Source organism: Anopheles aquasalis, chromosome 2, assembly GCF_943734665.1.
Source record: "Anopheles aquasalis chromosome 2, idAnoAquaMG_Q_19, whole genome shotgun sequence".
Classification (NCBI taxonomy): domain Eukaryota; kingdom Metazoa; phylum Arthropoda; class Insecta; order Diptera; family Culicidae; genus Anopheles; species Anopheles aquasalis.
The window spans coordinates 27,367,501-27,392,500 of record NC_064877.1 but is presented as its reverse complement, the minus strand read 5'-3'; the positions used below and the strand labels follow the sequence as shown (position 1 = coordinate 27,392,500).

General features: G+C 50.3%; 1 protein-coding gene across 5 annotated transcripts in view; it reads left to right on the top strand.

The window, feature by feature from the left end:
* The window catches only part of LOC126570566 (hemicentin-2), a 125,519-nt gene that overhangs the window by 61,097 nt on the left and 39,422 nt on the right, over window positions 1–25,000 (top strand). For 4 of the 5 annotated variants that reach the window (XM_050228412.1, XM_050228415.1, XM_050228414.1 and 1 more), the window contains exon 3: window positions 154–1,495. In XM_050228412.1, the coding sequence (XP_050084369.1) occupies window positions 1,027–1,495 (469 nt within the window). In that variant the 5' untranslated portion in view covers window positions 154–1,026. The remainder of the gene's footprint in view (window positions 1–153; window positions 1,496–25,000) is intronic. The other variant, XM_050228413.1, reaches the window with a different exon arrangement.

The window sequence follows — 25,000 nt, the reverse complement described above, 5'->3', positions numbered from 1 at the left end:
TGCGTTTAACCTGTCGCGTGACTCAGGAACCACCATAAACTCTATCCTTCCGCCGATGACTAATCGCCCCAACCCTCGCCCATTCGTGCCATCTGGCGTCAATCAGCGTGATGCTAATGATTTCTCTTTTGTTTCTCTTCCACCACTTTCCAGGTCCGTAGTGCGTGGTGAGTCATCGACTGCAGCAACGGTACAAGAGTTGGGCGGAAGTGGCAGCCAACATTAGTGAGTCTCTGTTCTATCACTAGGAGTGTGCGCCCCGCAAGTCAAGAGGAACCCCTCTGGCTCAGCGAATGCAGCAGCATTAGCGGCACTTTTCGTTTGACAGTTTTATGTTCTGTTCTGTTCTGTGCCGACGAAGAGGAGGAAAAGAAGAAGGAGAAGAGAAGGTGCATCATCCGCCAAAGGTGCAGCTGGCCCATTAACGCGAACTACCCCTAATTAAGGGGAGTGATCGTGTGCGTGCGCTTGCGCGTGTGCGTCGCTGTTAGGAAGATCGCAGCAGCTCCGTGACATGGTGCCGGACGGAGTTGCACGGCAACCCCGGGTGGCCGGTTGCAGCTGTTTCGATCCGATACCGACCAGTCCCGGTCCCACAGTGCATGATCACGATCGTTGCTTCCGCTGAGCGTGTCCGTGAGTGTGAGTGCGTGCACGCATAATGGTGATGCGCTCGTGTCGTGTCTAGTGACGTGAGCGCGAGTGGAAATGCATTCGTTCCAGCCGAGAGCACGGTCCCGCGACAGGGGACTGGGCTGAATGTTCGTCATCATCGTCATCGTCGTAATGTGTTCTTGGCGTGTGCACGCCCCCGTGTATGAGTGTGTGCGCAAACATTAAAGCATAATCAAAACGGTCCCTAGTGGCTCTCCCCCCTCACAGGAAAAACGGATCCTCCGGGCGTGTGTGAGCGAACGCGTGCGCGCGTGACAGAAATTAAGGAAACGGAACGTGAAACTCGGTTGAACAGGAGGCCCTCCTCCGCCTTTTGTGGGTGTAAAATTGTGACCAGGGAAAAGAGATAAAATGTTGCAACCGAAATCGAATCCAACGGTGGCGGCGATGGAGGCGACGATCATCCCGCGAAGTGTCGAAACGGGCGCGAGCGCTGGGAGCGCTTGCTCGTTAAAATCCGATCCATCACGGTTAAAGATGTATCGATGTCGCAAGCGGCTCGATTTACAGCAGCAGCATCACAAATGCAAAAGCTACCGCAGAACGTTCGGCAATGAGTGGCGTGGATGGTGGTGGTGGTGGTGGTGCAAGTGGCCAGCCAGCCCGATGCACGATGGAGCTGCTCGTGAACCGGAAGCGTCTTCCTCCAGTCATCCAGTCCCGGTGGTGATGACGGTGCAGCGACGGCAGCGGCAACGGAATGCGATCGCTAGCTGGCACTGTCACCGGCAACTGCTTTGGGCCACCGTACTCCTGCTCTGCGCCGCCTTCTACACCCGGACCGGCCTTTGCGACGACACGGAGCAGTTCCAGAAAAACAGTAAGTATTTTTAGCTCCCATGGCGGGGACGGAAAGAGAATGCGTTTTCGATCTTCGGAACTAGAGATTCGGAACCGGAGTGCTACCAATGAGACCTAACACGACCAACGATTCGAGGAATGCCAATCCGGCCAACCCACGGGCTCCCCGGGTGGAATTCGATATCATCGGAAAATTGAATCCCTTCCGATCCTCACACACCCCACATGCTGGCATACCATTGCTGGTCTTTGTACCCTACGGGTCTGGTGACACGAGCTGGAAAGGACCCACACAAGGGCGGCGTGGCGTGTCGTCTTGGGGTGTCGCATTGCGAGTTCCAAGGATTTATGAGATCAATTGCAATGGCTGGCGATGGTGGCGACAGTGCTGGTTCCCAGTATGCGTCCGAATCCCTTGGATACTCTCGCGCGGAGGCGTGATTCGGAATTCGGATCGCAAATGGATCGGAACGATCGGACTTTTGAAATTTTAAACCAAACTACCAATGAGGATTGTGGCCCTGATTGTTGGGGGGTGGGGGGGGGGAGGGAGGAGGAGAAATCGGAGAATTTTGGAGCGCTGCTCCAGGATTGTGAACCCGTTCCGCTTGGAGTGATTCAATTAAATTCGGAAAAAAGGATCCAATTGCCAATGTAACTTTGATTGTAGCTTGCTCGACCTCCGTCCGAGCTCAGAAGCAGAAGATCCTTCGATCCAGCCGGCTAGGAAATGGGCTGTCCAACAACGGGGACGACGGGGAATCGTTAATGAAACCTCACCCCGTACCGGGAACTGTCATCTGGAACGACATGTGCCAACGGGAATGTCATTGATTTGATTGATTTGACTACGATTGAGTGCGGCCGAATCGGGGTCCTTTTCCCGTTCCTGCTCTCCTCTTCTTCGTTTATTCTCAAAATCAATTTGCTTTTTCCACGGATTGTGGACCCAATGTGTTACCTGAGAGCCAACTTGTGGGGAATGGCAAATAATGGAAACCATTTTCGGTGGGGGCACGACGGCATCCATATGACAGGCGACCGAATTCGAGCGACATCTTCCATTATGACATACGAATGGAATCGCTCCTTGCGCTCCTTGTTTGCAATTACATGTCCCCCGGGCGGAAGACCATCGTCCTTTGCTTGCCTGTCAGCAGCAGCAGCAGCAGCAGCAGCAGTAAGGTTGCAGGTGCTACGGGACTCTTCCTGAGTGGAAAACTTTGGTCAGCATTGTCAGGCTGGCAGGTGAGTCAATCAGTGCCCGCACACGTCCTGAGACGTAAACTGGAATCCTCGAATTTCGGTCAAACTTTGTGCCTTTCGAAAGTTTCATCATTTTCGAATGTCATTCGACTATCATTCGGCGCTGTGTCGATGGAAGGAAGGGCACCAGCTTGCTTACCCGCATGCTGGTAGCATAGATATATGTAAATGCAACGAATGGGACGCGGGTTCTCGTGTGCAATACACGCATTCACCCGTCTCGATCATCTTGGAGTGCTATTTTTGAAACAAGCCCCCCCGGCCATCAACTCCCTCCACCTTTACTTCACAACAATTTAATGAGTTTTCGCCCCAGCTCGCTCGCGCTCTCTCTTTCTCTCTCTCCCTCTCTGTTTCTCTGTGCAAAGGAATTGATCTTCCGAGAAGCGGCCACCGCATGAAGGGCAGAAACAGCAAATGCCAGCCCTCTTCTCTGGCCCTTCTTCGCAGCCTGGCCACGAAAGTTTATGATTTATGCCAACATATGGCAGGAGCGTGCAAATCTTAACATTGAAATATTTTCTTCAAAACTCTCGCTACCTCCGCTCACCAGCCACCCTTTTCCCTATGCTCCCAACATAACCCAGATGGCCGTATGGAGGAGGAGTGGAACCATATGCGAGCTCCAGAGAAAGAGAGAACATCGCGACATCTGCGTTCGGACCGTTCCGGTGGCCATGGTGGTTGGCAGTGTGTTTCGCTTTCGAAAGCAAGGAAGGAAGGAAAAGTTCAACAACCAAACGTCAGAGTAGGAGCCAAAAATTATGATCAAACGATACTCGCCACGTGTGTCTCTGTGTGTGCGCACGGTGGAGGAGTGTTGTGCCAAAAACGGGGCCTCAGATATAGAGCAGCGTGAGCAGCACTTTTGATCTGATATTTATGAAGCACCGCCAAATGTTGGACCTTGGCCACAGTTTGCACGGCATCTGACGGTACGGCGGCTGCGGTCTCCGATGTAGATCCGAGATGCAGCAGGTCGAGCAACAAGACAACGCACCGCACCGCATCGCGTTCGGTGGCATTGATCATGTCGCATCACCCTCGCATCGTTGATGCTACGCTTCCACAGGAGTGCCTTGCAACGAGAAGAAGGGAAGCAGGAGCAACACCTCATCAACATACCTGTAAATGAAATGATTTACCGGGATGCCACGAGGCGCCACTTTGAACGTGGATCAATCTGCATTGGCGCGATGGGGCATCTGCAGTCATCGTTGCCATCCTGACATTGATTTCACGATCCCTATCCTTCCTATCCTTCTTCTCCTGCACAAAACAATGGAGGCTCTCATCGCGTACCACGAAACAAGGGGGCATGAGAGCTGTGGAGGAACTGGCGGGATGGCGGGATGGTGACCGAAAGTGGTACGTAAACAAAAAACAGATTTCTTCGTCTTGCAGAGCCGATGGTGCTGGTGGTGCTGGCCAGCAGCAAAAGTTTTCCAGAGAAAGCCCCTTTTTTCACCGGCAAACGCCGGGCGGCAACGGTGGTAGCGGCACTTCCATAAACCGCAGAACGCTGGGCTGAATAATGAATGCTCCCCGGTGCGCTCGAGGCTCCGGCGAGGTGAGTACCGCGAGTTTATTTGCGCTGGACAGCGAGGAGGCGAAGAGGGGAGCAGGACCGAGGCGCTGGGGACCTGGTGGGCAGGCATTTCCATGTTGGTCGCTTCGATGGTTTTTCGGGTTTCTGGTTCGGGCGCTCGGGGAACGACGAAGAAAAGGGGGAAAAGTTGTTTTTTCCTCGAGGCCCATTCTTCCGTTGCCAGGCTTTCGGATTCCACGGGCTGCCGGTCGTCGTGGTCGTCGTTGCCTTTGCGTTGCGCTCGCGATCCTGAACACAGTGCCAACGATGGCGGCTATAATGGTTTGGATCGGTGGTGGTCGCGGTGCTGTGTGGTGCGGTTCTGGTTGTTTAGTGAGGCTGTGCCCGAGGTGTATGTGTTTGTGTTTGTGCGCCGGCACCCCGGGGCTAGTGTTTGCGGTTTTCGGGTTTGTGCCAGCGTGGGCTACCACGTTCAACACATGAGCTACCGCGCGAGGCGTCTATGAATTTCGCATAATATTTTGTTTCCTCTGAATTATGACATGATTCCCATAATAATAACTCTCTGTTGTGGTGGTGGCGGGGCAAAACTTTCCAGATAAACCAAAGAGAAAAGATCCATGGTACTGGGAGCGCGCCAGCAAGTACTTGAGTTTTCATATTTTTTTTAAAGTAAAACAATTTGAAGCAAACTCTGAATCGTCGATGTATCAAATGATGCCATCTTGTGATGTGGTGCTTCTTCGCTCGAGCAAAAGCCAGTGAAAGCGTTAAACCACGTCATTCGATCAGGGAGAGAGAGCAAAAAAGCGACGGATTCCAGCCGGATTTACCGTTTATCGGTTGACCTAGCATTCATTTGAATATAATAAAAATCTACGACCAAGCTAAGGCGTCCTGGCACCGATTGCAGCTCATAAATTGTCCCTCTAACCATCTCTGGGACCCCTCGGGGAGGGGCTTAGCGGTGCGCTCCCTGTCGGAGGATTCTAAATTGCACATTACTTTGCCATCGCTATCGCCATCGACGACGACAACGTTCCTGCATTGACAATGGACGAAGTGAACTAACCCACCACCGGTTTATCCTGCCTGTGCTCCGACATTCCCTGGAGAGAACTGGGTGGTGGTACTGGGGGGCCACAAACCGGCCACCAATGCGAGAAGTCATACACATTGGGTGGCGACGAACGTTTGTGCGGGGCACAAATCAATATACAGCCCGAGCCGGGAGTCGAGTAATTCGTTCTAGTTTATTATGAAATAGTGCCATCGCCAGGAGCAGGAGACGATAGTGGTGCCCTCTGCTCCCAATGGTTTCGTAGCACCGATGCACATCTTCGTGCTTGTCGTGATCCACTCCAGCGTTCCAAATCCTCCAACAATCCTGGGGCTAGCAGCATTCCTTTCCAGAAGCAGAGTATCGTCCGGAGCGCTCCTTGTCAATTGTAAGCTAGCGTGGATGCTCTGGACCGTTTTTTACCAGCCAGCGCTCGGTGTGCCATCGTCGAAATACTGTCCTGGGATGGGTGATAATTCTTTTGCATTCATATGCATCCACGGTGCATCCTAGTGGATAGTAGATAGATGGCTTCTCTTTGGAGTGCGCTTCTTAACAATGTGTCTTGACGTTTCCATATGGCACAGCGCACACAATTCGCGATCCGTATAGACGTATGGATGTCATTGTACAAAAGGGAAATTCATGCGAAGCGCTGATGCAAACCGATTGATCGCGTAGCGCCCGCACGTGAATCTAATTTAACATAATACATAACTCCGGGAGTAGCGGCGTAATGGTATCCGCGCGCCATATTCCCGCCGGTATTGAACGGATATAACGGAGTCTATGGCTTATCCAGCTTCTGGTTGCTCTGTAGTGGATAGAAACCACGGTGAAAGCCACCATCGCAAATGGTTCGGTGTGGTGTGGTGTGGCACCGCTACATTTAGCGTGGTGAATAAGTTATGAGCCCAAGTCCCTCCCTGAGGGTCCTGTGACGCTGTGTGGCCGTGGTGTAAGTTCGGCAGCTCATGGCTTATGCAGCAGCCAGCAATGGGAGCAGCCAGCAGCCAGTTTTGTCCGCATTGTCCCGTGCGCACCTCACCGAACCGTCGCGGTCATCCATTTGCTTTCATTACCGTTTGCCTAATTGGCACGAGAGCAACGCAACGCAACGCAACGTAACCGCGGTGAAAGCTTTCGCGCGGTTCCAGTGGTCGGTCTAGGGGCCGCACACAACTAAACATGCGTCGGGGGTCCATGCGTGTCTGTGTGCGATGGCCACCGGGACTGACAATCCACAAAACGGCATCCTCCATTTCGGCCGGCACAGGACCAATGGTTTCTAATGCGAAGAAGTAGTTTCGAGATTCTTGAAATCCTTGTGCGACGAGTTTTTGGCCAACTGTTTGTTTGTCCTTCTTGTGTTTGCGTGGGTGACGGGGCAAGAAAGGACGCGTCCTTACACCGAAACACGTCCACTTTGGGGAGAGGACACTCTGTGTACAGAGGGCATTGATCAAATAACTTCGTCCCAGAGGGGAAGCTGCTGCTGCCGAGTACCGGGTCCCATTTCCGGGAGACTTATTTTGGTCAAAACTCACTGAGCATTCCATGAGGGCAGAGACGAGCTTGGCAGGTCAGGTGGCTAGGAGATAAGAAAGTGGAAAACAATTTTACGGCAAACACCCGGGTCCTGTCCCTGTCTTCTACTCTCTGCACGTGGCCAACAGGCAGTGCAATTCAATTGCCGCATGAAGCACGAGAGCGGGAGAGCGAGAGCCAGCAATCTGTAGTAATGAAGTCAGCGGGGAGTGACACCGGGGTCCCACGTGTATGTCTGCGTATGTGTCAGCAGGTCACCAAAAGGGAAGTCGTCTCCTCCTCCCACCTCCCCTTCGAGTGGCTTCAGTTTTCCAACAAGTAAATCGCTCGAAACTTTGATCTTCTGGCCGAAAGATAATTAAATACAGTCCCACCACTATACTTCGCATGTAAGAGGAGATCCAGGAACTCACTCAACATCATCCCCGGGTGAGTGTGTTGGTGTTTGGAATCGGGTTCCAGTGTGGAAGTAAAATATTGGAGAAGCGTTTTAATTACTTTGGTCTCGTAAGTTCGTTCCGAGGGCGGCGCGGGTGGAAGGTTTGTTCGTTTTGTTGGGATTTGCATTTCCCCAAAAAGCTTCTCCACAAAGGGGACGCTGCGGGTGCTGCGCAAACTATTCCAACCTTATACGGAGTGACATACATCAAGGAGTGTGTCCCTGTCGTCGTTGTTGTCGACGTCGAAGGATCTGAAGTTGTTTTATGGACAAAGTTCTGGGCATCGAGACGAGTGTCGTTCGTTGTCAGATTTGACGGTGAAAGGCACAAATATGCAGTTTCTAATGAGTTCTACTGTTGGTTTCACTTCACGAACCTCGTGGCTCGTTTGTAGGTTAATGCTACAGACAAACACGGGGCAGGTACACAACAGAGAGTACAGGTAATGAGCCCGCAAATATCAGCAAATTATGTCGCATTCCGGAACAGCCACAAAGAACGCAGCAAGAACACTTCACTGTAAGCTCACCTAAGCCCGTTGTATGGTTTTTGAGCGCTCCCTGGCCCCTTGTTCGTCTTCTCCTCCATGTCCTTGTGCTTCACGTGACCAATTTGCAATGACGCACAACTGGAGGGGTGAAATTACAAGTGGATGTGGATATAAGTGAATACTCACTCTCGCTATTCTACTCGGCCCAACGCGCATCATCATCATCATCATCATCATCAGCAGTATCATGGCTCAGCATGGCGCATTGGCACTCGGGAAGCTAACATGTCCGGCCATGTACTTCATCGCTTCGTGGGCTACCACCCCTCGGCTACCCCGCTAGTGCCCAGTTCCATTGAGCCACTGCCGCTCTACACAACTTGACGCCGGCTGCAGCATCAATTTAGCTGACATTGCTGACATGATCAAAACGAAACATTATGCCTTTGTTTCTGTCTCCATGTGGCCTCGGCCTCGCTCCGCGGTGTGCACTCTCCCATCGCTCCTCAGCCTACTCCTTCTCGTCCTGCCGGTATTCAGGCGAGCCGAGCCTTGGCTCCAGTATTATGCTCCACATCATGAAGCATGTTTCATCAACGCGTGTCACATTTATCACCGATCACCCAGCGCGCTCTCTCTCTCTCTTTCTTTGCTCTGTAGCAGCTGCCGTTGCTCCAGCTGTCCTCAATTACATGCACATCATCATCATCACCATCGTCGTCAGTGGTGGTGGTGGTGGAAAGACGTTGCTCTCTGCCACCGCCTGACGCTTGCTCCTGGTGCGTGATGCGTTTCCGGTGTCCAAAGTCGGTCGGTTGGTCGGTCGTTCGGTGACTCGCTCCTAATGTCTCGTCAGCCTCCAGTAAGCGTGTAACATGCAAAATGGATCCTGCTCACCTGGACGAAAGATAAAATCGAGACACGGACCTCGACTCATCGTGCACCTTCGTCGTCATCATGCGAAGTCACTCTCAGCAGGATCTGAAGATGCTGCAACATGTGACTTTTGCTCGCATACTCTATTAGCGGAATGCTGACAGGCGGAACAGTGGAACGTCTCGTCCCACCTTTTCCCACCACGAGCCATGAGCAACAAGCCTCGAGGCTCTTAACGAGGTTCTAACATACGCAGCCAGGACCGGGACAGAGCAGCGTGAAGATGGGTGTTGACGGCAGCGACCGGAGGCCGGAGTGTTTTGAGAATACTCGCAGCTCGCGTTTATTTTTTTGTTTCTTGCTTCTTTCAACTTCTTCTTTCAACACTTCAACGGGGCCTCACCTAAGGCCCAAACAGCCCGTATACCGGATGAAAGTAGAAAAAACCAACAACCAGCAACAAAAAAAATCCCCCGGCACGAGAAAAAAAAAGAAGGACGAAGCACATAAACTAAATTGTTTGTGAAAATTACACGACCATTTTGCTTAGCCTCATACTTCGCTTTGTGTCCTTTCCTTTCGGGTCGTACTTCTTCTCCTCTCGCTACTCCTCGCTTCATGCTCCACGTGGTTTGTTTGGGAGATGTTCACCATCCAAAAAGGGGAAATCCGGCCTTGGAAAAGCCATGAATACATCTCTTGGGAGGCTCGAGGGCGGTCGGGCGCCCACAGAGCGGCGAAGTGGGAAAATAAAGTGAAAACCCAGTAGCAGCAGCCCGTTGGGGGGACCCACGACAGAGAGAACGGCACGACGCCAGCTAGCTAGTTGAAAAATCTGGACAAAAAACATGAGGGAAAAACCAAAAGAAAGCCGGAGAAACTTGTGGTGCCCGTGTGCCTGGCTTGCGAGGATCAGGAAAAGCAAAAACACCGCCACGCGCTCTTCATTTTCAACCCAGGCCAGCCCAGTCCAGGCCTTTGCGCACGTGTTTTGCACAACTTCAAACGTGTCTGCGTCGCGTTCCTCCGCGGCTCTCCACGACTTCTAAGGAAACTGTTGGAATTTACGAACCAACCAGTATGCTGGAGGAAGAGAAGAGAAAGGGATGAGGAGAGGATGGAATCTCCATCGACCGTCCTGCAATGGAGCACCGGTTTCGGCAATCCCGGAAGCTGGTTATGCAAGCCGCCAGGAAGCAGACACGCAGGCGGAAGCGCGCGCGAAAAGAAAAGAAGCTCAATAGGTGAGCCAAGAATGTTTGTCCGAGGGGAAGGGGGGGGGGGGAGGGCGATGGGAAAACTTCTCGCACGGACGATCTACTCGACCGTGGTCCGCGGTTACCCATTTCGTGCAGCCACCAAGCATCCGGTCAACCACCAGATCGAGCATTCAATCGCGAAAGCGGTCGCGTAGATGATTTTGAATGTAAAACGTTGGCGCGAACCCACCGATTCACCAGTTTGCGCATCATGTGCTGCCGACGACTGAGTTAGCGTTGGATCGGGAGTCACGCTGGCGAATGGACGAACTTACCGCACAGTCACCACGTATATCGGTGGAGCGTGATGTTGGCAGCCTGTCCTTGCCCAGCACAGCACAGAGACCGCACTCACGCTCTGGCCACACCATAAAGTTCCTTCCTTAATGGCGATGGATTTCGTTCGTGGCCAGCAAACGTTAAGCATCCGTCGTGCTCGAATCACAACCACTAACGATGCGGGGTTTGTTTCTTCGGAAAGTTATGATCTGCCCCGATCCCGGATAGATGTAGCATAGAATCCGTTTCGATCCAAAAGGCTGTGATGAGTTCAGGGAGGCACCGTTTGTCTCTTCCTCGGCAGCGAGATACATTCGTCCACGCAAAACTGCGGTCGTAGCATAGTCGTTAATGATGCAAAGTCAAGGACACTGTAACCACAAGCTTTTGTCTGTCCGATGCTCGGTCAAGCGGTACGTTATCATCGGGAGAATGCATTCGATAACCGGTTGACTTGTGAGTCTTCTCAAAACTTACTCTATACCGAACGCCAGTTGAGGTGAACTTACGTTGACTCTGCATCGTCTGCATGGTCTGCTGCTACTTCTCCTATCTGCCAGCAAACAGCTTTGCCAGTGAACGAGAGCCCGCAGAGCCCGAGGGCAGCTACAATGTGCATCGGGTCGGGGTCTGCAAAGTGCCAACAAAGAATGTTGGCCCAAACTAAAACAACCAACTTCCCATTACTGTTTGCTCGCTTCCCGCCACTTCGTCTTTGGCAGAAATTTTACGATCGTCTCCGTGGCCACCAGATTGCAGGATGGTGGCGACCACTCTTTGGCCCTCGTCCCGTTCGAGGACGGTCAAGCGGGACTCCAGCTGCTCCGACTTCGATCACTTTGGCCCATGAATATGACTTGGCAAAAACTCGTTGCAAAAGCCATAATTGAACTTATAAAAGCTTCCCCATAACACGCGCCGCAACCATGCGGCATTCAAGTGATCTTTTAAGCGGAGGGCGAAGACCGATGACCGCTGTAACGGTTTCACCATCGTCGTCGTCCACGTGGCGTCTCTAGAGGGTTTTAGGGGGGGGGGGGGAGGGGAGGGGGGAGGGCATCGTTTGTTGCCGTTTTAATGGCCGAAGCTAGATCAGAGATTTCCCATCGATTAGTGGCAGCTAAGGGAGAGGGGATGCGGTACCGGGGCGCCATAATGTAAGCGTTGGCAAGTGATTTAAATTGACTACCCATAACCGAAGGCAGGCGACGGGCTCGGATTTTATGAACTCTTGAGAACGTCTTAAGAGCAGCACCAGCTAGCCGGTGGGCACTGCCATTGGCCATTCGCAGTGGATGATGCCGCAACGCTGGCCAACCCTGCCGCAGCCGCAATGTGTGCGAGGAAATTGCTTTTGCCAATGAAGATTATGTGCTTTGCCAGGGAAGCTAACTTTAGCAGCGCGGCTTCGAGGAGGAATTCCAGATTACATGCCATTAGCCGGCATCACACCACAGCATAAAGTCAACAAAACACAAGTTACGTACGAGCACCGTTATGCTTTAAACTCTGTGCGCCAGGATATGCCTGCAGTGTTTGTTATGCAAAACAATGCTAAAGTAATGCTCTTCATTTATTTAATCGAAGAGTGTATGAGTATCGGTGATTTGGTATCGAAATAATACCTCCTTCCATCAATAATACCTTCAACGAATGATTTTCTCAAAATTCAAATTCATTTTTAACAAAATCCAAAATTTCTTAGAGAAAAAGAATTCCTCCATTTTCATCCATCTAAGCGACTTAACTAAAAGCGAAAGGAAAAGTACACGAACACCACCAACCCAGAAAGCACCGCAGGTAATACGACCCTATTCAACTGCGAAATGGTTGGCTTTATGGTTAACCTGCTTGTCGACCTTTTATTTTGGTCAGCGTGGAGGCCTGGGAAGAAGGAAAACCCCTCCATTAAGAATGTGATAATGTTTGAAAAAGTTTGTTGTTTCTAAATCTTAAAACCTCTCGGCAGGGCGGTAAAGTTTTTGGTTAATAACAAGCATCATAATTTGACCACAAGCTGAGGCAATTTTCAAGTGTAAAAATACCCCTGATTTCTCGGGTGTTGTTGGGTTTTAGGCCCAACCTCACCGAGTGCTTCTAATTAGGAGGCGGTCCTTCGCTGGGAACGGCTGGGAGAAACTTTTTTATTTGATTCCTGAATGAAATTATCTGCCAAACGTCCTCCATAAACAGCCTGCACGAAAAGAAGGTTCACGATGGAATGTTTCGTTTATTTAGTTGAATGGATGAAATACTTTTGCTTTCATAAGATTTGAAAAGAAATGTTTTCGCACTACCTCGATAGCGTGATACAAACTACCTACAAATACATAAAAACGGGCGAAACACGTCCATTCTCACCAACTTGCACAAAGCTGGGCTATGCAGCTGGCAAAAAAGGGCGGCTTTATAGAGTCTGCAAAACAAAAAAAACGGTCAGACAAGCCACAGGTACGAGGTTACCGAAAAAAGGGTACAAAGTTGCTCCATATTTTCAGCATACTGCGAGCACGCCAGCGCCATGAAGATATTGAAGTTTACTTTTCAACGTTGCGATGTTCAACTTTTCGTGAACGAAACAGCCAGGCCTTTGTGCCAACATTGACCGTGGCCAAAGACCAGAGCCACCGTACCATTGGCTGTCCTGTACAGACTCCTTGGGGGTGCGGAAAAGTTGAAACTCGATAACTGGCAGCAAATTTGTTGGACGCTTTTCGTTAAGCCACCTTCGCTCGATAACAAATATTAGTAACTACGGGGTGTGAAAGTTTGCCAGCTGAGCGTTGGTGTGTTGTGTGTATGACGCATGAACCGTTCGGCATGTGAAGAATGGTCCAGGCATTAGACATTTGCCCTAAACCCAAAAACGTTAGTTCCAAATCGCAGAGAATCGCTTCCGGCTAAGCTTCGAGGCGCCATTCAAAACGATCTACAGGAACTCTCCCGTTGCTTCCTGGGACCGCGGCTGGGCAAGGCATACAAAAAAAAAACAAGTATTAACAAGTGACGATTCGGTTTGCAGTTCGGATGGCGGTGGCGGCTGCAAGCTCGGTTGTAAGAAAATCGGAGCACCGAACCGTACAACAACCGGATCCCTGATCGTGTATTCGCAAATCTTTACTGTATCTCGCCAAGTACGTGACGAGGATTTGAAATCCCGGTGTAAAACCCGGATGGCAAATGCATACTTTAGTGCAATGTGATGTGCTTTACATGGTAGGTTGCGTTCGTACGTCTTCTGCTTCCGGCTGGTCCTGTTCCGTTCCATCTGTTAAGATGCGCCAGCGAGCCAGCACACACTACAGCGAAGCGATACGAAGAACAACTTTGAACGGCTCAGAAAGGGTTTGTGAAAGTAGGTCCCCCTCCCCTTCCATTCCTATGCTCCAAACAGTTTCGGAAAACTTTCTTGTATCCCACGCTACAGAGCCCGCAGCATACAACGATGCTCGCATTGACGACTACGACGACGACGATGCAACACAGGGCAGGAGATTAGGTAGATGGAAGCATTTTGGTGAACGAAAAGAAGGAAAAAAAAGATAGAAAAAACAACCAGCATTTGCCGCGAGCTTTGGTATAAACATGATTTGCACAGAATGACAAAGCTTTTCCTCCCTATTTCCGCCGTCTATTGATGTCGTTCCGCCCAGGAAGGCAGGATCGACCCGGAAAGGAATCGAACGGGGGGGGGGGGGGGGGGGGGGGTGCGGAGGTGGCACTCCTTGTTGATCTTGCTAGTTATTAGTTTGCTGCCCGCTTCTGGGCTGGTGTTAACGAGTTTGAAGAAAAGTTCCGCCGCACCGTGGAAAGCGCAGTGTCCCAGGATAGTAGCTCCCCGTGGGGGAGTGGTGGTGAAAATTGATATGATTCAACAATTTGCCTCGAGCGTGGGTGAGTGTGTCGGAAATTATCAACGAACTTTCGGTGCATGTGTGTAATGGTTCCGGATTGTTGATATCGTGATTGTGATTTTTCACAAACAGAAACCATTCCCCCGATTTCGATTGGCGAACGATATCTAGCGGGCAGCACAACATGGACATGGACTCAACTTTAGGTGTAGTTTCAACAACTGCCACCATCCAACCGACACAGAACCCGTTCCCACACCCAACCCAACCCAACCCATTCCCCCTTTTAACTGTATTATGGCAAACATAGAGAAACATTTCGAAATGCACGACTGCAAAACACCGGAAGCAATTTGTTTTTATTTAGCTGCAACAAACCCCGAGTGCAGCAGCCGGTCTGGCTGCAAGCAGTGCCAGTGGCGCGAAAAGAAAAAGCGGGAGCCACCATATAGCAGCTGCTGCAAAGTGTATTTAAAGGACACAGTTTTTCATAATGCTACGGCGATGCTGTGTCGGTTTTTTGCGATGGCGATCAAGGGCCAAAGTGTTCTGTAATGTAGTGCCACGGCGACCACCGGACACGTTGAAAAGTATAAAGTCGGAAGCAATAACCGCTCAACATGAGTTTAGCTTGTTTTTACATGAAAACTGTGATTCAAACAGACGATCCACGCCACTGTTGGTTTGTTAAAGTGGAGGTTGTACCATGCAGGAAAGTGAAGCGTTTTTAAAGCCCCTTCTGTAAGCCATTACCGAATGTTTTTACCAGTCTGCATAAGATTTGTGGTGAGATTTGCTAGTGGCGTGAACTCTAATGGTCTTAATCGGACTAATTATCCCTGTTTTTTTTACGAATTCTCTTTAACTTTCCGATGCCGTTGTGAACTATTTCAAAAGCAGTCGTTATCGTTCGGTTCCATAAACTGCTTAGTTTTTGGAATTGAATTAAAAAAAAGAGTGTCCTGCAATGATACCAATGTGCAGCAAGCAAATAAACTCGGCCAATCCTCTAATGCAATTTAATGTTTAATGTTTCAAGCATCGCATAATTGTGCAATGGCACGAACGGCTCCTAAAACGCCTCGCTTTTATGTCAACCGGTTGAAGAACTGAGCACACGGGTTTTAGCTGTAATGCATAAACAACGTTACGCGAAAAGACACCGAGTTTTACTCCGTTTCAAAGCAGCAGCAGCAGCAGCAGCAGCAGCAGCAGCAGCAGCAGCAGCAGCTCTTCTGCTTGCCAGCACCGGTGGGGTTTTGCGGCGGAACCGTACGTCGGAGCATAGCGTCGCAGGAAGCAGAACATTAAAAGTATATTTATAGACGTCACAAATGTCCAACCAGCCGCAGCCACAGCGCTGCATTCTATATCGCCGTGCTCGCTATTCCGTTCCTCACAATGTCGTCGGCCTTTCTGTACCCTTGGCACAGCGGCGACACTCCGAACGAAGCGCGATGAGCGCGAGGAGCGAAACGTTTACATCCGTAGGCAATGAACGGTCCTCTGGGACCTTCAGCCGACCAAAGTGGCAACATATTTTGTCGAGGAAGAGAACAAACCATGATCCGAGGACTTGGTGTCCCCGTTCCCGAAGGTATGCGCATCGATGAGGCTGAACTGAGTGGCGTGCTCAATGCGATGTCGTTTAAATGGTAAGCGATGACCAACTATCGGGTTGTTAGTAATCGACCAGGAAGATGCATACGAACGAACTTAAGAGACACTTAGAGGAAATTCTTGGAAATCGACACTTTCCTCGGACGTTACCTTTAATTAGCTCCGTTTCTTGGTTTCACTATTGGTTTCTTGCCGACGTAAACTCTTACAAACAACTCCATATCAGATACCAACGGTATGTTGAATGTTGCATTCCGTTGCCGTTGCCGTTGCTGTTGCTGTTTGGTTAATGTGTTGTGTTGTGCTGGAAATAACATGAAATCACGATCAGTCTACGGGAACGGAGAGTCACAACATGTGCTTCCCAGATCGCTCGAACGTTATGCACTCCCTCGAGAAGTGCTACACTTTCATGCCCCGTCGACTGCCTGGTGCAGTTCCGTATCGCGTCGAGATGGGCTTCCGCTTGACATGCAGTGTTTACAAAGCGATTGCACCCGGTTTCTCCTTTCCCCTGAGCTGTATGAGCAGTTCAACTCCCATGGCAGTGCGGAACCTGGAACGGAACGGAACTCCAACACGGATCCAGCCTACATCAGCGAGCGCATCATTCTGTACGATTGGCTTCCTTCTCGTGTGGAGCAAAGAAAGACCCCTCGTCCACGGTCAGACTAGCGCACATTTCCACCATCATCGCACACGATCGTCTTCGGTGCACGATGTGAAATGGTCACTGGTGAGAGCGAGAATGGCAATCTGAAATTGCCGCATGTCGCAATGGGGAAAACGGGACGAACCCTGCCGATTTTCAGCTGCTCCGGTGTCAAGAGGATCTGCTGAGCGGCCATGGACGGAGGAATGCCCATTCCAGGGCCCCGCTTATATTGGCGATAAAATTTTAATGACGTCAGAAATCAGCAAAGTGTGTCTAATATTTATAGGATCAAGGTATATAAAATTAACGATCCGAACCTGAAGCTGGGCAAGGAAAAGGGGGGCATCACTAGTGGCATTGCTTTCCCCTTTTTGAACACTAGTTGGAAGAGAAGTGTGGACTCGAACGAAGACAACATGCCCGGACAGACATAGTGCCGGAGAGCGCCCTTTGAGCGCCGAGCTCTCGACAGTAATCAATTGCATCAATGACTTTGGCCGTCGATCGGCAGGAGGGGGTCGTAAAATGGAACCGGTTCCTCGTGGATGAGGCAATCTTAAATAATGTCCCTTCCGGAACTGGACCAGTACCAGTTGCCGATGGTACAAGGCATAAAATTTGGTAGCACCTTTCCATGATTTGTTTGCTGAACGTTTTCGTCGCTTTACATACGGTTATGCCGATGGTGGTACACTGCCAATGGACAGTTATCACGTCTTTTGGTTCACGTAAAACTTGCCACGTTATGAAAATATCTATCTGGCCGTGGAGGAAAGTGATTGGTAGGTACATGCTCTGCTCAAACTATAAACCATATTGACACAAAAACCTTCCACCCTTTCACTTCACTAGCTTATCTACAGTGAGTTCGGTTCCGTTTGGGGTTGCATCCAGTGCTGGCGAAAACAATAAACGTTATTCGTGATGGGCAACAAGCTACAAAGACGTTGTGGCACGCAATAGTTAGCAGATGGGTCTAGTGCAAAATGATAAGACGTATCAATGTCCCGTTGAAAGGAAATTGCTTGTACCGAATGGTTTATGGAAAACGAAGGAGCCGTATGCTTCTGCACATTATCTTCATTTTGGAAGCTCGTGTTTGGCTCTGACACATATTTAAAAATAGAATATTAATCCATCGGCCAAGCTGCTCAGGGTTTGCCCTCTATCAGTCGTCTACCGTCTATTAATATCTATTTCCAAAGATTTCTTTGAAAACTAAAATCCGTTCGCAAGCACTGCTACAACCGAAGACATTGAAATGATGCGTCTTCAGGTGTCAGCTGGCACAAACGAACTGTTCGGCGAAGTATTAGGCACATTCATTAAACTTTCCAATTATTTTTAAATTGAAAAATGTTGCCTCCCCAAAAAGCTCGAATGCAAATCGTCAATCGGCAGCAACCGGCAACGATCTACCGATTACGGCCCTATTGCTACTGCGACCGTGTCTGCATCTGCTACCCCCTTGACGGGGAGGACGCCAAAAAGGGGTCCCTCGTGCGTGCGGTATCTCATCACACTATCGGTAACTATTTACATAATAAGAGCCTTGAATCCGCCCGAGACGGTAAAGAATACGTCTATGCAAATTGAATTAGTTCCGATGCCATAATATGGTACCCTCGTCGGTCGGCTGGCAGACGGCAAGGCTCGCCGCATCTGGGAAGGCAAAGGCTCCCAACTCACATCATCCCCGGGTGTATGTGTGTGTCGATGGCAGGCACGTACGGTGGGCAACCACGGGATAGATGAATGACTGGCTGGCTGGCTGGCAAGGTGGGAGTGACGCAGAATGTTTTTGGACCCCGGGAACCGAAGCGAGACGAGAAAAAGAAAAGAAATCTTCCACGCCAGAACGTAAACGGTGAACGACGATCGTGTCACGGGAAAAAGGGGTTGCTGCATAAAGCGGGAACCGAGAAACTACTTTCCTCCAACCGTGAGGTGGTAAGCGAGGAAGTGATTTCCACGGAGAGACAGAGAGAGAGACGCTAAGACGATGACGGGCCACAGGCCACGGTGTAGGCCCGGCCATAAGCTTCATGCTAAGGTCTCTCACAGCAAACGAAACCAACACAAAAAAATCGTCGACAAAAAACGCAACAAAATAAACGCAAAAAAGCGAAACCACAGAGGAAAACTCCAACCGAGAAACCACCGCCACGCTTTTGGTGAAAAAAGTCACGTCGTCCTGCCGGTGGCGAGACGAGCTAGCTACCGCCCAAAAGGAAGCGGCAAAGAATATCCTGAATAGAGCCCGGAAGGCGTAGCTGTAGACCGGGGTGGAAGGAGAGAAGAGTGTGGAAGTTTTCATTGGAGCCTTCTGCCTCCGTAGTTTTGAATGGCCACTAGTGGCGGTTCACTATTTTAACACCGCACACGGAAGAACCCTGGAGGCAGTGGGTAGAAGGTGGTGACAGCCCAGCCTCCAGGGGGGGTTCCAGCCACTCGATGCCACCGAGTGCCCCAAACGAGCTCCGGACGGAACTTGGTTGCTTAATTTTTGCGCCGCCGGAGAGACACCGGAGCCTAGAGTGTCGTTCCCCCCGCCCCTGTTCACGGTGGGGGGGTTCCTGGTGCCGCGGTACGAGTACGAGTAAGTAACACGCCAGGGCAATGGTAATGGATCCCCGGACTCACCACCGCAGCAGCAGCAGCATGAGGTGTGAGAAGTGAAGATAATTAGCATAGCAGCCTAGGAACAATCCATCTTATCGCGTAATGAGTGGGGATGGTGTGGTGCTAGTTTTTTTCCAACCACCTTCTCCTTCTCCAAGCGAGGGCCATGCTACTAAGGAATGCTAATTCATGCATTGCTCCTGCAAGTGCTTTTCACTTTATTTTATATTGCGAAAGGCTGAGGGTGGTGTTTGAGGGTGAAAAGGAGCGTGGCGTCTAATTAACACTTACGAGAAGGGGTGGCATTGCAATTGGTTGGAAAAAAAAACTGCCGACCGCTGACTGAGAGGCGTTAAAAATTGAAAAGAAATTGCGTTCCCGCCTACTACAGCCTGACTTTCATACTTGGCTTAACTCTTACATAAGCATCCCGGGGCCGATGTCACTCGAGAAACCCACGACTTGTTCCTCCCATATTGTAATCCAGCGATCCAAGCAGGCAACAAAAAAACCCCCCGGGACGGAAATGGCTTTCTGCAGATGACCAACCACTGGATGAGGCCGGGAATGAAATGGGTTCTTCGCAGTGCGCAGCGCAAATATGATGATGATCCTTTTTATCTCCGCCGCAGATTCCACAGATCTACACGAGGCTAATGTTTACTTTTCCCCCACGCACGGTTTCCGCCCGAAAAAAAAATAGGGAGAGAAGCAGCATAACAACCACTTTCTGTGGAATATAAATCAATCGTTAAACGTCAGTTGGCGGTGGTTGCCAAGCAGTTGGGCTAGGATAGGCGCTGCCCCGTAGTCCTGTTATCCGATTGTGATGTCCCACCATCTTGTTTTTCCAGGGCCACCGTTACCTCTCCGTCCGCGATCCCATGCCAGGGCGCCGCTTTGCATTCCGTGGGGTTTTTTTCGCTCTCTCTCTCTCTCTCTCTCTCTCTCTCTCTCTCTCTCTCTGTTTATTCGAGCCCAGTCAGGCCAGCGAACGCAATCAAGCGAACCGGACAACCGAGCTACCGTGGGAGGAAAAAGGGGTGTGGCAGCTGCGAGCACCGTGTTGTAATTTCTGCCGACAGCTGCTGTCTGATTCGATTCTGCCTAAACTCGTTGAATATTGCTTCTCAACGTAGCGCGACTCAAAGTAGCGTTCTAGCGGACGGACGAACGGTTGGTCGGGCTCAATCCGCAGGACCTTCGTCAAACAAAATTGACAAGTCATTTAAATTGCTATCACCGGTAACACCGTGGGCGAGCGAGCGCGACCTCTCTCCGTGCACGTCAAGTGCCGAGGGACGTTTTGAATGAAAGAATCCAAAGCATCGATTCCACCATCGAACCCTCCGAAGCAGGGTGCCAAGGGGGGGAGGCGGTTGGATCTTATGAATTTTGATGCATTTTCCCATCGTCCGTCCATCGAAAACAGAATGGAATAAAGCGGGAATGAATTCATGGGCCAAAACATGGGCAGCATCGCTCGTGGCAAGATAATTATAAACAGTCAGCGCAATTCTTAACGCCTGTAACCTTGGCAACACATGGCTTACTGAAGAGAGCGTTTACTGTAGAGAGACTGCAAATAAACTATTATGCTGCCCACCTAGCTAGCCGGTTCCCGGAAGGAACATGGAGGACAATGGAACTGCAACCGGTTTTTGAGGAATCCGCATTGCACGTTTGCTCCATGTTTATTGACTTTTGGGGGAGCTCCGTTCGCTAGTCACTGTGCCAATGGTACAACCACTGATCCGGCGCTAAATGGAAAAGTTTGGTCGCTTCATTTTTCCAACGTCCCGTCAAACGCTGTCGTCAGCGTGGTCGTCGAGCGTTCTTCTCTTTCCTTTTGCTCATCCCCGATGGTCTAATTTTAGTTCCAAAACGTCGCGGAGCACAAATTTCACGCAAGACATCATTAGAACATTCTCGTCCCAAAAGGCCAAATCGCCTCGGCCGTTCCCGGGGGGCGTGGAAAAGTTGAAACGAAATACCTTACCACACCTCCGGTCCATCTACGCGCGGAGTGTTGGTAGTAGTAGCAGCAGCAGCAGCAACAGTCAGCAGTTGGCAGCAGCAGGAGTCAGCGGCGTGAATTCGTCGATTCTACGCAACCAACGTGCGTGCGGACGTGCCCTACTCGCTGGCAAACTAGTTTTCTTAATTGATCTAAAAAAATAAATATCCCAAAAACCGTGAGCTGCGTCGTGGTGTTGGAGGAGTGACGGGCGCGCGCGCGCTCGCCCGCGGTGGATGGAAAACAGCCGGGTGGAAAACTCTAAAAAGCAATAAAGCTATCCCACGGTGGGTGGCCGGGAGGTGCGCCGTGACGTGCGTTGGAACACAGGCTAAAGATCAAGTTGTTTATCGCCAGCTAGCAACACCTTGGCCAGGGCCCGGTCCGGAGCCGCTCGCGGTGTGTATAGATGAAAATGTGGAAAAGGGCCAACGGTCGTCCGCCTGTCTGCCCGCCCGCCCGCCTGCCCGGCTACGGAACAAACGCAGCTGACAGCGTGTCGCTTTGCTATGCGAAGCCGATTGAGGCGGGCATAAATCTGTGACCTTAACGATGGGCTTCCACTTGCTGAAACCATTTCCACACCCACTTTTCCCCGGCCATCGCGTTGTGCGGCTTCCTTGAATTTATATTACGAACGTTTTTGTGTGATTGATGAGCTGCTTGACGTCAGTGAGACGCTGGAGTTGCTCCCGTAACTCACCATCAAACGTTGCCCTGAACCATACGACGTACCCAGGCAATGGAGCACGGGAACACAAGATGACGTTTGCTATTCAAATTCACGTATTCTGTTTCTGTAAATTTACCTAAACTTACTTTACCAAACAAAACCTAGTTCTAAGTACTCGAAAGAGATTTGACTTCTACGGACGGTCGATTGAAGTGAGGCAATCTGGATGGCAAAGATTTCTGTTTTAATTATCTCAAGCCATCAAATGACACAAACAGTCTCACTCCCTTGCCGATCCACTAGCTTGCCGATGCCATTACTGGTGCCGCCGAAACCAGATACATCTTCCCGGGAGTGAACGGTAAACATAGATCATCGTACACCGAAAGATTTATCTAGTCTTTCATCAATCAAACCAACTCAACGCTCAATTAATATTTGTTTTGTGGTGGATTGATGAGACACCCAGGGCCAGGGGTTTTTTGGGAGGGAAACTTTCCTAACCATCACGCCCTTCGCCCTCGCCGAACTCTATCCGGAGCCATCCGGAGGAAGATCGCTGAGAAAAGAAAGGTTGAGAAGCTGCGATAAATACAACACGAGCACGAGTCGCTGCAGTCAAAGAGTCAAAAAGATAGCTCAATTGGTGCCAGTTTACATCCCCCTACCGACCGTCCTACCGGTCCGTTTTCCACCGACGACAATCGTGGAGCAGGAAACGCCAAGGAGCTTGTTTACGTTTTGGCGAACGTTTCCGACTTCCGCCAATGATTGGTCCGCAACCAGGAGGTGGAGAGGGCGTCGGGTGGGTCTGAGGGTGAGAAATTTATGGCTCGTTGGGAAAAGTAAAACTGCTCCATTCGTGGCCACGTTACTTTGCACCGTGGAGCTCTGACCGCCGTGCTGGGGCCATGGTTGGTCAGCTGGAAAGCGACATTGCTGTTGCTGCCATTTTGCCATTTGTCCGCAGTCAAGCATCGCCGGAAGCATCCCGGCACCCGGTGGCCAGTCTCCGTTCCACAAACACACACACCCATACACAATTTGGCACGCTGCGCAGCCTGCACGGGCACACCAGCCGGATGCCGGAAACTGGCCACAGCAAAAGTTGTTTATTTCACATTCGTCGATTTTTATCGATAACTTAATTTAACTTCTCTGATTGAATTCATCTGGGAGATACCGTGGAAGAGGCAGAGAGAAAGAGAGAGAGAGAGAGAGAGAGAGAGAGAGAGAGAGAGCGAGAGAGAAAATGGTAGAGCAAAAGACTTACAATACAACCCCAGCTCGCAGAAGGAATCGCAATGGACAGTAGTGCAAAGTTGATGCCAGCTCAAGGTAAGGGGGGGGCCACTCGTCCCGGAAAACAGCGAGATGGTCCTGTGAGCACCGGGCGGGAAAAAAAAGACTCAGTCTCCTCTCCCTCCCAAAAGCGGATTCTGCTGATGCCAAATGCCAACTTTCTGGATTGCCAGAATCGGGCGGAAAAAATCGCCAAAGTTGCCTCCAGTTCTCAAACTCAATTTTAAGCTCAACAGTTCGATCGCACCAGGGGAATACAGTTCACCACCCCCGAGGGGTCCTTGTGTGTGCTTTAGGCGAGAGGACGCGGCCCCGGGCGATACAACCCAATGCCACCCATTTATGCTGTTCGCTCAACTTTTGCCGCTCCAGCTTTTGTGTTCTTGTGTTTGGACAAGAGGCAACTTGTTCCTGCAGTGTGCTGGTAGACTAAGGTCCAGGGTACATCACCAAGGGAGTTACACTTGGGTGAACTGAAGAAATTTACCCAGAATTTAGTCGCAAAGCCCGATAAATGGACACAAATAAATCCATTTCCCAGTGGGGTCACTGAGTCACAATTTCTAGCACAGTTCAGTTTTGCGCTAGTAACTTATGTGTTTACAGAAAGCTTTTTAAAATGTTGTCCAAGGTTTTGTGAACATGTCCGGTCAGGTACAATGAAGCTCGTTCCTCTTTAATCCTTCATATTAAAGGAGTACGATCTCATGTACAAGTACGATGATACGAAACTCATTACTCATACTATTGTGCTAACGAAGGAGCAAACATTGAACCAATATCATATCTTTCCAAAATGGTTACACGAGTGTTCTCCACGAACGTGCAGCACACCGAGAAAAAAGAGGAATCAGGATTATGGTTGTTGCTCATCCAGCAGTAAACCCATCTGTGCCAGTGGGCCAGCCAGCCCGTCATTCAGACCTCAGTCAGTCCCTGGATCGCACCGTTTATTGGTGTCTGCTGTGAGAGTTCATTGTGCTGCAGTCTGTGGGAGCAAGTAAATGTTCGGTCGCATGAAAAATACGCCCTGCACTCGGCAGAAGCTGAATACAAGACAACATCAAAGAGCGGATTATGGTCGTAATGCTCTTAAACGGGTGACTCCGAGTGCAGCACCGGAGTGGCGACCAGCAGTCATTGTGTGATCGACGGAGAGCACCGTCCTCCTTACACAAGACTCAATATATTGTTGCCCCCCCCCCCGCGAGTATCTGTTGTCTGAGACTGACTGGTGGTGAGCTACCTGTCTATGTCGGTCTGCGATGAAGGTGTTGACGGTGTCTCTGGCCGTTGCCGTGGACGCGGTGCTGTTTGAAGTAAATCTTCCGCCACAAACAACAATGCGATCCAAACACAAAAAGCACGAACAAAAGCCGAGACATGCCGGTGTCGGTGTCGTAATGAAAATTCAAATGGAAATGCGCCCGTTCCATGGTTTTGTTCTACAGATTAGTGTTTTGCGTAGCATTCGGATCCACCATTCCATGGCGGCTCAATCAGTGGCCACGGCATCGGGGCAAGCTTGTTCGCTTGCTGGCATCGGCTGCTGGTCCGCTCTGAGATCCATAACCGTTAAGGAAAGCCAGCGCATAAATGCGGCTAAATTATTGCAACCGTTAGCATAATGCGCTTGTGCATAAAGGGCGTTGTCGATCGATTCGTGGCGCCATGTAACCGCCACCTGGGGCGGCTATTTGGTTCGTGACGCTTGAAACAGGGTTGACGATGTTTGGGAGCTGTCCGTTATGATTGAATAAAAAGATGTTTGGAGGCCTTAACATGATCACTTGGTGTGAAATGTCCTCTTTGCAAAATTGTTCAAAACAGATCGTATCGGAAGTCGATTGTTGAGAAGAAGCTTATAAATGATATTCCTAAATAGTTCCGTCGACTCGTTTTCCCTTGTTGATCTCTCATAATAATTTACATCCGTTGAGTGACGTGAGTTGTGCTGACAGTAAATGAAAACCAGCTACTTAACAGTTCGTCTATCTTCCCGACACTCCGCTGT